The 13,272-nt window shown below is 40.2% G+C and overlaps 1 protein-coding gene across 1 annotated transcript in view; it reads left to right on the plus strand.

Annotated features, from left to right (window-relative positions):
* LOC109468306 (immunoglobulin superfamily member 21-like) overlaps positions 1 to 1,849 on the plus strand; it is a 2,299-nt gene extending 450 nt beyond the window's left edge. The window contains exons 2-3 of the mRNA XM_019766558.1: positions 890 to 1,103; positions 1,672 to 1,849. Coding sequence (XP_019622117.1) covers positions 890 to 1,103; positions 1,672 to 1,849 — 392 coding nt within the window. The remainder of the gene's footprint in view (positions 1 to 889; positions 1,104 to 1,671) is intronic.
* Positions 1,850 to 13,272: the final 11,423 nt, after the last annotated feature.

Below are 13,272 nucleotides of genomic sequence, written 5' to 3' on the forward strand. Positions count from 1 at the left end.
AAGTACATAGTGACGTATATTATTATATGTTACAAGCCGGCACATGCTGGCTTTTTTTCGGAATTTATGAGTCGGCTCCGTACGTGTATGTACTGAGTTCTTGAGTCGTGGAACTTCGGTAGCCTGGACGTCGTAGGGGAGGGGGGGGGGGCGTGGGAAGAACTGTCGAGAATCAATGCGCGCGTGTATGTCATCCATAAAATTATGTCGGTGTGGCCTAATAGCGTTATAGCACTCGAGGCACAATTCTTTCGTCCGGAATGAAGTTCTTTTTAATATTTTTGGGAAGGTTCATTGTCAAGAGTTTTTCATCCCTTTTCACAGTTCATTTAGAATGATATTCTTCGTCTGTCTTCAATGTACACGCAATTATAACTCTTTTTTCCCTTCTTGAATACGTACTGTCTTATCATTGTGAGACGTTTCCATTCCATCTGGGTCTGTCCTTGGCCACCTTCTTCACTGATCGTCAGGTCACATGTCACAGTTCTTCTAGTTTTTTTGGCTCTGCCTCTTTTTCTTCTCTCCAGCATTTCTCATATATAAGGCTGTTTTTAAGTACGTATGCCTGTGCAAACATGTGATGAATACAGAAAGGTAACATTTGCAAAGCAAATGCATAATGTTAACCTTATGTTAGGCTGACATAATGCTAGCCTAACAAACTATTGTTTTGTTTATTCTTACTCACCCAAAACATTATCTTAATACATGTTGTGACACAGTCTTAAACACTGTCCTGCAACTTGCAACACAATGTAACCCAACTCTGCTACATCAGTTTCCATGGTAACAGACGTCTGGTCCAAATCATTGACCAAGAACAGAGCAAAAACAATATGTTTTCCTTCGTGCTTATTCATTTCTTTCCTTTCCCTCCTGGCTGTAGCCGTGAGAGCGCAGACCGGCACGGTGAATGGCGGTCCTGATGTGTATCAGTCAATAGGCCGGACCGTCACGCTAAGCTGTACCTACTCTCTCAGCGGGTCCGCCACCCTGCGCGAGATCAAGTGGTACCGCGTTTCGGACGGCGGTGACAGAGAACCAGTCCTGTTCTACTATTCGGGCGAATCCGCCTACACGTTCGGCTTGTACCGTAACAGGTAAGCCACCTCAATATCACGTACATCTTGTACCGTAACAGGTAAGCCACCTTAATATCACGTACGGTCTCTACTGTAACAGAATTTGCATGATGTAATCCAACACTATGTATGTGTAGCACTAGTTACCATAGTGGCAGACGTCTGGTTCAGGTCATTGACCTTATTCATTTGAAGAAGAAGATGAGGAGGAAACTGAGCAAAAACAACATGTAAGGTAATGCGAAGGTAAACATTTAAAAAAACGTAAACAGTTTCATCAGTTTGGTAAAGCACTGAGTAAAGAGGCTCTTTTTACACAACCAAGTCATTTATTCAGCCGACGTTTCGGTGACCGTCTGTCACCTTCCTCAAGGCAATTCTGACTGTTTCACATTGCATTGCAGCACAGGTGGGAATGCATCTGCAGCAGCAACACCTGTGCTGCAATGTGAACCAGTCAGAATTGCCCTGAGGAAGGTGACAGACGGTCACTGAAACGTCGGCTGAATAAAAGACTTGGCTGTGTAAAAAGAGTCTCTTTACTCATTTTAAAAACATAAGAATATTTTTAAAAATCCCTTCCCAGGGCGAGCCTGGTGAACACGGACACGGCTGCCCAGGATGCGTCCCTCCGCCTGAGTAACCTGCAGTTCAGCGATAGCGGCACCTACGAGTGCCTGGTGGGGGCTGGCGGGAGCGGGCTGCAGCCATGGGACGGATCCGTCGAGATCAACCTAGTGGCCCTGGGTAAGTCCTGGATTTAAAGTTAGGCCATGTTGATTTGTTCATATCTCAATGAACCCCAAAACTAATGCGAGCGTGCGAATAAAAAAGTTTTTCAGAACATGTTGCTTTCATTATGAAATCTACGTGGTCATGAAGGTTGAACAAATGACACAGAGTATGGTAAGGCGAATAATCTACTCTTTAAATCCATTTCTTTACATTTTCGTCATTACCTCCATGAAATGGAAGGTATTGTTTTTGGCGCGTCTGTGTGCGTGTGTGTGTGTGTGTGTGTGTTGAGTTTCCGCATATTTGTAGTCAGCATAACTCCATAACGCCTTTATGGATTGTGATGATATTTGGTATGCTGGTAGGTCTTAGGAAGCCAAAGGTCAAGGTCAAATATGGGCCTCCTGGTGGATGACCTTGGTACTGCAGCAGAACTTCCGGTTTTTGTATCTTTTGTCCTGAACATGTTATGGTCTTGATTTTTGGGTGACAGATAGATTGTCCTGCCAGGAATAATTGGTGTGGGTTTGGTCCCCCTAGCAGCTTGTTCTGAAACTGCAAGGGACTTTCGGGGGAAAATCTTTAAAAGCCAATAGGTCCAGACAGGAACAATGTATTTTCATCATTTTTGGTAGGTAGGTAGCTGAGAGAGATGTACATAACTTAATGCAAATTATGCAAATGAGGACTTCATTTGCATAATAAATGAGGAAATTCTCTAATTACAGTGTTTTACATTGTAGTACTTTAATACATGTGATGTATGTAATCTTTGGCAGATGGAACATCAACAGATACCAATAATGCAAATTATGACCTCATTTGCATAATTAATGCGAACATTCAATGGGTAAATGATGGGAATTTCCTACTTGGTGTAAATTGTAAATTCATCAAAAGTTAACATCACGATACATTAATTATGTTAATGTGGAGGTCATTTGCATAATTAAAGAGGAAATTTACATTTACACGTCAAGCCCATATTTCATGGAGGTATGTGATCTCAGATCTCTTGTTTTCGTTTGATTTTGGCATTCTACGACATTGGGATTGTTTTCCAATTTCTTTTTTGCAAGTAACGGTATATATTTGATTATATTGCAACTTTTTGTACGATTTACAGCATGGTTCAAAACTTTTTTTTTAAACGGTCGAAAATTCATGCACGCGCGGATGTCATCCATAGAATCAAATCAACATTGCCTTAGTGATCAAAGTTTGCACTTACAAGGTCTGCTAGTAAATAGATTGCCATTTTCGATTAAAAATCATCTGTGTTGGTTGAATCCATAGAGTTTAAGCTAGCTTGTAATTTAAAGTTTCTCTTTAACGTACCTTCGTCAGATGTGTGATCTAGCCTCTACCAGGCTTGGGGAGGCGGCTGGAAAGAGTAGAAATCGGCCAAACAGAGAGATAGCATGCCAAGGGAGCTGGTGCTACTGGAGATAACATTTTGCCGCTCCCGAAGCCTGGTAGAGGCTAGTCATCCACTCACTGACTCTCCAGAAGTCGGAAACGTGATGACGTCGGGGGTGAATCAAAAGTGGCGGGAAGATGGAATCTTACCGTTTCTTGCTGTGATATACCTGTTTTCTATGTTGCCATAGCGGCGCCCAGGAATTGCGCAGATGATGAGTTTGCCTGTACCAACGGCCAGTGTATCACAATTTGGTCGAGATGTGACGGTGACGATGACTGTGGGGACAACAGCGACGAAGAAGACTGCCGTAAGTTCATGTTTCACAAAAACATTTTCTGCAAGTACTTACAATATTTAAGGCAATGATCCATAGCTGATTGTATTTACTGAAAAAAAAATAGTAGGGTTTTGTCAAGATCTTTATGATTTAGTGTGACCATTATCAAAAGTAACCAGAACCAAGATAAATTTAACGACAACAGGACTGGCAATGAAAACATACATTGCCATGGCGACGGTATTTGTTGATAGGGTTATTGCTTGCATGGCACTACAAAATGTATCATTGATTATCATGAAGACTCGTTGTGGTCTGTCATGGGTTTGTTACAAATAAAATTTGAGGTCGCAAGTCTCTGAGAAAACCTGCCCTGCTTTCTGTAAGCACCAGGACTCGTTCACTGTACACTCGGGAGAGTAGGAGTGATCTACTGTATCTGTCCAGACTTAACAAGTAATTATATAACAAGGTATGCATATATATTTTCCTATAGTTATCACCTCCAGCAGTGTAGGAATAATAATCGATTATCAACTATCAACTTCATTGAATCTTTCAGTAGATCTTTGCAGTTCAGTAGATCACTTCTATCCTCCCCTGAGTGTGTAATGATCGAGCCCCGGGGTCACAGAAGTAGGGCATCCCGGCAGCCACATTGTCCCAATGGTTTCCAGGGACTGTGTTCAACAAAATGCCAGAGCTGTGAGACAATCCTGTGGACATTCCATTTCTGTGTAAACACATTCCTGTACAATTCTTAAAATTCTCAGACTGCACACAATACTGTACCATTAGGCTCACCCATGAGGAGTCGCCAAAAAGGAAATTGTCTGAACACTCTTTATGGTATGTACAATCATGTAGGTGTAGTGAAGGGCGGACATGTCCACAAAGAAATTTTACCACAGTCCCCTCAGTTAGACAGCCTCAGGTTAGCGTCGTGTCGGCAGGCCATGAATGAATCAATGATAACCCCAAATATCTGTTTGGACATGCGCCCCTGTTCTCGGACCCGGGATCGAACCCGGGTCTTCTCGTTTGAACGCCAAACTCTCTACCACTACGCCACACGACGCCGTGTCCTGGAATACTATATGGTAACGTCAACTTCCTTTGTAAAGAACCGACAGAAAGATGTATTTTGTTGATACGGGCCTTGCTTTAGTAAAGTTGTACACGTTTTCTGATGATTGTGGTAAGAAGGTGCCCAAAGGGTCATTAAATGCCCCTGCCACTAATATCCATGCGAAATGAGGGTTCATCATGAAAATGAGAATCACAGTTAACGAGAAACATTTATTATACATATAGCTGGCCATCATCTAGCAAAGGTAAGAGGTCGTAAAACTCTGTTTTAACTGTTGTTTGTCTATCGGTTTTTTTTTCTGTTAGCTACTCAGAAATGGCGCGATGATTACCGCTGTAGAGGCCGTTTCACTACAGCAGACGGGAGGACCGCTGAGTGCAACCCTGACAGTATCAACCCATGCTGCTCTCCACATTTCTGGTGTGGGATCACTCCAAATTACTGTAACTGTGCGGATTGTGTCGACTACCGTATGTATTTAATGATTTATAAATGTGTGAGTGTGTCTGTGTTTATAGGGTTTCTTCAACATTCCTCGCATTCCTCATGTCTGGTCCACGTGCCACACACATTACTTTCAATCCGTGCCCGATCACGATTTGCCTAATGTACATTTAATTGTTGTTTGATGAAAAGTATACTATTCACACTGCGTAATCACTGGATCATCCTTAATGAGTTATGGAGCAGTGCCGGAGTCGCGCGATGAAAACAAGTCCCTTCATATCCACTTATGGTTATCAGGGTGGGGTGTGGGGGGGAATCAAAAGTGCCTGCTGTGTTCAAGCTGGCTTCAACCTTCCTCCCGCCCACTGCTTCAGGGACCTGTCTCCACCGCATTCCCCGGAGGGCGGATGTTTCCAGTAAATGCACAATGTGAATGGGCTATCAGCCCCTTATATGGGGTGTGATGACGTCATTGGCGGATTGATCCAATAATTAAGCAATGTGAAAAGTATACTATTCACACTGCGTAATCACTGGATCATCTTTAATGAGTTATGGAGCAGTGCCTACGTCGCTTCTCTCTTCTTCTATCCCATCTAATATCCACCTTTCCTATCGTCTTCTAAACCCCATACTCATTCCCACACTAAATCTTCCCTATGTAAAATAGGCGTATTGTTTTCCTCTGAACGATTCAAATAACGACCACGAGCCTTTCTTTAGTTAAAAAATAATATGCTTTAATTTCTTCGAACACGCACCACCACAGAGGTGAAAAGTCACAACGGATATACTTGGTTCTTTCTTACATTCTCTTTACGCTTCTCGGCCTTTTGGCTAAGATCTATGCTGTTTTTTCCTTTTTTGGCATAGGATTTGGAGGAGCGTTTCGGACGAATTTTTGGTTGCCCGTTTAGACAAACGGGTAATCTAGATAGTACGAAAAAGTCATTTTTATTTATTGTTAAGTCAGGATATAGTGTTAAGGCCCCTGGGGACCTGTACCCCCAGGGTGTAGAGGGTTGAGATCTGTTTGTTGATCTCACCCTCAATAAGTAAAGATCAACACCCCAGACATACATCCGGTTGGCCGACCCTGTGGGTAGTCGGGCTTGTCCTGACCTGTACCATCCTGCGGTGCTTCTTAGCAGGTTTGGTACAGGGCTGACCGGAACATCTGTATCCGACACTTCTTTCTCTTTGATTTTCCGATTTAAAATCTCGATTGAAGTATGAATATTATACCAAATGATGTGTTTAAGAGGACTTTGAGCCTCAAGTTTGATGAAAGTAATGAAAATGTGAATGTCAGGTCCTTCCTCGAGGATGTAAGCAAAATCCCCGAGGTGGACCTGAAATCTGACATCGATTGTATCAGACAAGCTAACCAGAATGTATTTGAAATTACGTTTGTAACTCTTACAAAAAAGAGTAGTTTGGTACTGAAGTTCAAAGACCAGTTTCCGTCAGTGTCAGTCAGTGGTTACGGATTAGGGACAGTGGTCACCTGCTTGAATGTCCCCGCTTATCTAAGCGAGGGCTCTATGCAGGCGGCCCTGTCCCAGTACGGTAAGATCATCTCCGTCAAGTATCCAACCTACCCACCGCCCTTCGAAAACATCAAGAAGGGCGTGAGACAATATAGGATGGAGTTGAATAAGGCGATTCCAAACGGCCTTAGGGTTGGGAATCATATTGTCTGGGTCAAGTACCTCGGGCAAGAGAGGTCTTGTAACAAGTGCGGCGAGAAGGGACACCTGTTCGCAGAGTGTCCTTTCGATAAGTGCAGCCATTGTTTACAACTCGGACACAAATCACAGGACTGTAACAACGATGTTACTTGTTCCATCTGTGGCGTACAGGGGCATGTCTATCGTGCGTGTCCCAAGTCCTTCGCCAATGTAGTAACTCCCGGTGGTAAATGGACATCTGCCGGTGAGCAATCTACAGAGCAGGTGGACAAGTCGGTAGATAATCAGGAAACTGTAACAGAATCTCAGGAAATTGTAACAGAATCTCGGTCAAAAACTATACATGAGTCAGATTCCCAAGAACCCAAATCATCTGAGGGTGAAACCCAGGGAGACTGGGAGGTGACAATAAAATGTCTTTCTTGTAAACAGACTCATGCTTATGAGCTTTCGGAAAACAGACGTGTACTAAATGTGCAAAAGTAGTTGAGGCAGAAGAAATGGTCATGGTGGGTTGTTTGAAGTGTAAAGACCAGGACAAATATATTTGTGACTCTTGTTACAATGTAAAAAGAACATCAGAAGAAGGCGAAATAGAGGAATTTTCAGATACTGATAGGGACATAGTCTTACCCTCTAGCCCAGCGCAGCCCCCACCGACTTCTCAGCAAGACGAGGAGATGTCTTGGACAGTTCAGACCTCCAAAAGAACGAGGTCTTCTGATTCCAATGAGGATGTGCAGCCTCTGCCAAAGAAAACACCGGTTTTAGACCCCAAACAGAAAAAACAACACACTGTGGCTTTAAAGAAAAAGTTCCAGTCCTCTCCTTTAATGAAAGATCGAGGCTTTAGGATCACTTGCTCTCGCTTCTGTAAGAGCAAGTGTTCTAGAGAAGAAATGGTCTGGGATAGCCTAGTAACACACTTGAAGTCTTCTCATGGCATGAAACACCCAGTCATTCAGTGCCCTGTTAGGGGATGTACGGTGCATACAGAAAAACCATCAAAGTGGTTAACACACCTCGTAAATGAACATCATGATTATCTGGAGGGAACAAACAGTAGGTCTCTAGAGAATTGGTTTTCGATGCCTCTAAAGTAAAATAGTGACAATACAAATGTATTTTTTCTCTCTTCTGCTCCTTCAGGTTTCAAATTACAGTTTTATTTAATTTACTTCTTATCTTGAGTTTAAACATTGCAACCTTTAATGTAAATGGTTTAAGAAATGATTTAAAACGTCGACATGCTTTCCAATTTTTAAAGAAAAACGATTTGACATTATATGTTTACAAGAGTGCCACATTGGTGATTCCAAGGAACAAGCCCTTTGGTGTAAACAATGGGGTGGGAAAGCCTTATGGAACCCGGGAACAACCAATTCCTGTGGCGTAGCCATTCTTTTTTCTCCACGTTTAGATTTTAGTTTATCCAATATCAACAGGGATATTGAGGGGAGGATTTTGTCATGCAATATTCATCATAATAAAATAGTTGTAAAATTGTGTAACATATACGCCCCGGTACTTAATTCCCAGAGAAAGATTTTCATTAATGATTTGCCAGAATATTTTGTCAGAAAGAATTATAATAATATTATTCTTTGTGGAGATTTTAATTTTGTTGAAGACTTGAGTTTGGATAAGAAAGGAGGTAATCCATATCAAGGGAATATTGGTTTACAAGAAATACAGGAAATTTGCCACCAATTTCAAATGGAGGATAGGTGGCGTCTACTTCATCCTAATGTACAAAGGTTTACATGGAGAGACAAAAAATGTATAACCCAATGTCGACTGGATAGGTTCTATGTTTCAAAACACTTGAAGATTAGTTCTTTTGATTTCTTTCCGGTTGCTTTTTCCGATCATGATGGATTTATGATTTCAATTGAAACCTCGATGGAACAGAAGTTGGGGAAGGGATTATGGAGGTGTAACAACTCAGTTTTAAGTAATGAGGAGTTTCAAAAAGATTTTTATTTGCATTTTGATTCTTGGGTGCATTTGATTCCCTTTTCTCATGCAAACGAGAATGGTGGGATAGTATAAAGCAAAGGATAAAAGTTTTGATAATCAAACATTCTCAGAGAATTTCTTTTGAGAGGAGTTACAAAAAAGATGATTTACTAAAACAAATTGATGAAACTACTTTGGAATTAGCACAGAATCCTGATTTAGATTTAGCTAAAAGGCTTGCCTTTTTAAAAGAAGAATTGAATAAAATAAAGACAATCGAGAATGAAGGTGCTAAAATTCGGTCTAGAGTATTATGGGAAATTCAGGGAGAGAAACCAACTAAGTTTTCTTTCCAGAGCAATACAAAGGGGGAAGAAGAAAATTATCGAGGAAATAAAAGATAAAAATGGTCAGATAGTGACATCGCAAGATGAAATTCAACATGTATTTGAGGATTTCTACTCCAATTTGTTTGATGAAGAAGATTTAGATAATGAGGCACAGCAGCAACTTTTGGACAGTTTAAGTGACAAAATTCCTGAAGATAAAATGAGGGATCTGGAAAATTTCTTTTCGGAAGAAGATTTTTTCATGCTTTGAAAGGATTCAGTAACAACAAAACTCCTGGGGAAGATGGTCTAACAAAAGAATTCTATGTAACTTTCTGGGATAGATTAAAGACTCACCTTACCGAAACTTTGAACGAAGGTCTGAATGAAAAGGAATTATCCCAATCGCAGAAGGGTAGCATAATAACACTTTTAAGTAAGGAAGGGGATCATCTTGATGTAAAAACAAACGGCCGATTTCCCTGCTAAATGTTGATTACAAAATTCTTTCAAAAGCGATTACAAACAGGTTAAAACATGTGTTAAAATATGTTATACATCCTGACCAGTCATGTGCGGTCCCTGGAAGATCAGTCACGGATAATCTTTTGAATTTTCGGAACCTTAGTGAATTTTTAAATCACACAAATCAAGGGGGTGTTATTATCTCATTAGATCAAGAGAAAGCATTTGACAGAGTTAACCATCAGTTTATGGATAAAGTTTTAGAAAAATGGGACTTTGGGCCTGTGTTTAGAAGTCATATTGAAACTCTCTACAAAGATGCTTACTGTAAAATTTTGGTTAATGGTCACTTAACAAAACAGATTGATTTTAAGAGGGGTGTGAGACAGGGTTGTTCCCTGTCCCCCCTTTTGTATATTATGACTTTGGAACCTTTGGCATGTCTAATAAGGAAAGATAAGGATATATCCGGATTGAAAATTCCAAATGGAACAGAAAAGAAACTGGATTTGTTTGCTGATGATACCAGTGTTTTAGTCACTACAGATGACTCGATTGTTAATTTATTTAACGATATAACTGTGTATGAAAAAGGGGCGGGAGCAAAATTGAATAAAGGCAAAACTGAGGCAGTCTGGTTAGGAAACTGGAAAGGGAGGGGCGATGGTCCTATTCATTTAAAACAGTGGTCAAATTCTACCATCAAATTGGTGGGGGGTTTTTTTGGAAATGGAAATTTGGAATTAATTAATTGGCGGTATAGGGTTTCAAAGTTTAAAGAAAAATTGGCCAAATGGCAAGATAACTCCTTAACTTTTGAAGGCAGGAAAGTGATTATAAATGCAGTTCTAGTTCCGACGTTATGGTACATTGCACCAATTTTCAAATTACCGGCTAGTTGTGAGAAGGAAATTCAAAAAGATTTGTTTTCTTTTCTATGGGGAAGGAAAGCTGAACAGGTTAAAAGGGAGACTTTAGTTTTACCCAAAAATCGCGGTGGTTTAGACATCACTCATGTTCCTGAAAAGGCAAAGGCAATGTTCGCATTGTCTTTCAAACATCTTCTAGAAAAACAGGACATGGCTTGGGTATCGTTAACCAAATACTGGCTCGGATTATTTTTACATAGATTAGGCTTGGTTCCATGGAATAACTCGGTTCCTCACGCCATATCTTGGCCAAAGACACAACAGAACTTAAAGTCGTTAATTGAACATTATAGCTCTTTGAACCCAAATATTGAATGGGCTACCACGTCGTTGCAGGAATTATATAAACTCGGTTTGGAATCTGTTGCTCAGACTCCCAGAATAGTTTTTCTACACCCCCGATGGAATTGGTCGAAAATATGGAATTTCGTACATAATGATATTCTCCCAAATTCCCTTAAAGACTTGAATTGGAAGATAACGCATAAGATTATGAAAACTAAGAGTACTCTTCGAATTTGGAACTTAATCAAAGACAATAGGTGCAATTGGCCAAACTGTAAGGAACAAGAAACCTTAGATCATGTCTTTTTTGAGTGCGAAAAAGCTGAAGAATGCTGGTTTTGGCTTGAAGGGTTTATAAGAAGATGGGTTTATCCCTCGTTCAGAATTAGTAAAGAATTTGCCCTGCTGGAAAATGTATCTACTATGGATTCGCTTTCAAAGAATAAACAACAAATATCAACTTACCTGACGTCCTCCATGAGGCAACTCTTGTGGAAAGAAAGGTGCGAATTGGTATATGAAAAGCGGGTCAGCAGACCTGGGGTGACTGCATTGTCCTTGAAACTCCTTCTGAAAAACAAAATCAACATTGAATGGCATAAGTTGACAGCACAAGAATTTAATAACAGATGGACTCAAGGGTTTAAAGTGGATTAAGGTTATTGGTAAAAAGTTATGTTTCAAAGTTCTAAATAATATGTGTTTGTGTTGTATATTGCGGCAAACTGGACAGAGAAAGCCAGGTCCCGCGATTGTCTATGTTGTGTCATATTGTATTGTATTGCCATGTATTGTCAAGGCGGAATAAGGCAATAAAGCCTCCGCCAAGACACGTCCTTGGAGCATGACGTAAAACTACATCCAACGTCCTGGGTATGACGTTATAAACTCATCTGACATGTAAGTATGATTTAGAAATTACTTAGCTTGTTTTCTCAAGGGAAATAGTCTCGGGATTTGTTCTAAAACAATTGGAAAAATCTTTCCTATATGTGACTTGTGGTCGAATTAGTAATGTTTTTTATACGAACCTGAAAAACAACAAAGATTAGTCCTAACTTCATTTGTAGAAACAGCCAATGTGTTTTGCCTTTAGACTGAACTATGTAAAGAGGGGGGAGGTGGGAAACTAACTCTCCTTACCCCCTTTATAAACGTTTTGTCAACCCAGTGGATAAAGGCGGGCAACTAGCTTTTAGTACATTGGGGGTTAACAAGACATACCATGGTTGAATACATCTGAGGAGGATTAATTTGCATACAAAAGGACCACAAAGTACTGAGGAATTTGTCTACATGTGTTTCTTGTACTCTTCTATAAAAAGATTTCATTTGCATAGAGAACCTTAAAAAATACATCCAAATTGTTTCTGTCCTTATATGTTTATTTTCAAAATTAAAAATTTAATGGAAAAGTCATATTCTAGATTCCCCTTTGAGAATGTTATCAGAGTCTTGGTAAGTATACCCTGTGGACTCGAACTATTTTTCCATATTTTATTTTACCTTTTATGTTGGCCATTTTGGCAGGTCTTCTGCGGCAGGCTAGTCTACTGTGTATGGACCCGGTTGGAAACCTGACTTATCCAACTCGCATGGTTCACCTGCATGGCCCGTTTTCTGTCTTCTTCCTTATGATTTATTACCTCTTGTATAGAATTGTAAATGAGAATTGTGAATGAGAATTGTAAAGTTTTTTTTGATCTTTCTGTTATAGTCCTCTTGTAATGTTTCTTTCTACTTTGTTTTGTGTTTGAACCAAACAAAAAGGTCTGTATTGCACGTAAGACTCTTGAACTGGGTTCTTCGATTGACTGAAGTGACATCTCTATTCTATTTTTTTTGTTAAAGTAGATGTACATAGTCATAGAACCTAGGCTACAGCAAGTACTAGTAAATTTTATGGATGACATCCTCCAGAGACTCCAAATCTAATTTGGTAGGGAAAAAAGACCCCCCGAAAAACAAGATTCCAACATTTTGAAAAATGTGCGCATTGATGTCATCCATACAGATCAGCACGTCGGCAGAACGTACTGCACCTGCGTGAAATCCGTAATTTATTGTGCATAGCACTTCGGTAGAACTCATATAAGGTTGTATTCGCGCATATAAGGTTAACACTCCGTCTGTAGTTTCCAAATGTTATATTAGAAAAGATACCTTCTGCAACAGGCAAAATCTTTTTGCAACGTTGACCAAAAATCGATCGAAAACCGTGAAAATACAGGATTCTGCGCAGGCGCAGTACGTTCTGCCGACGTGCCATACAGATCCATACTTGCTGTGGCCCTAGCGGGGCTCGAAATAGTGGGTGCAGGTGCAAGGTGCACCCAAATATTTTTGTAGGTATTTTTGTATATATTAAATGTATAATTATAATAGTACATATATACAGGATATGCTTGGCATCTAAGAAAAACAATAAAATGTTTGCTATAGTACTTGTTTAATATTACTGACATTTAAGTTAGCTGCCTATGTGGATAGATACCAACAAAGCTTACGTCAATGGATCGCTTGGAAGTTATACTGGATACAGGTTTACTTGCAAGAG

The sequence above is a fragment of the Branchiostoma belcheri genome, unplaced genomic scaffold (genome assembly GCF_001625305.1).
Source record: "Branchiostoma belcheri isolate BF01 breed outbred unplaced genomic scaffold, Haploidv18h27 scaffold199, whole genome shotgun sequence".
Taxonomy (NCBI): Eukaryota; Metazoa; Chordata; class Leptocardii; order Amphioxiformes; family Branchiostomatidae; genus Branchiostoma; species Branchiostoma belcheri.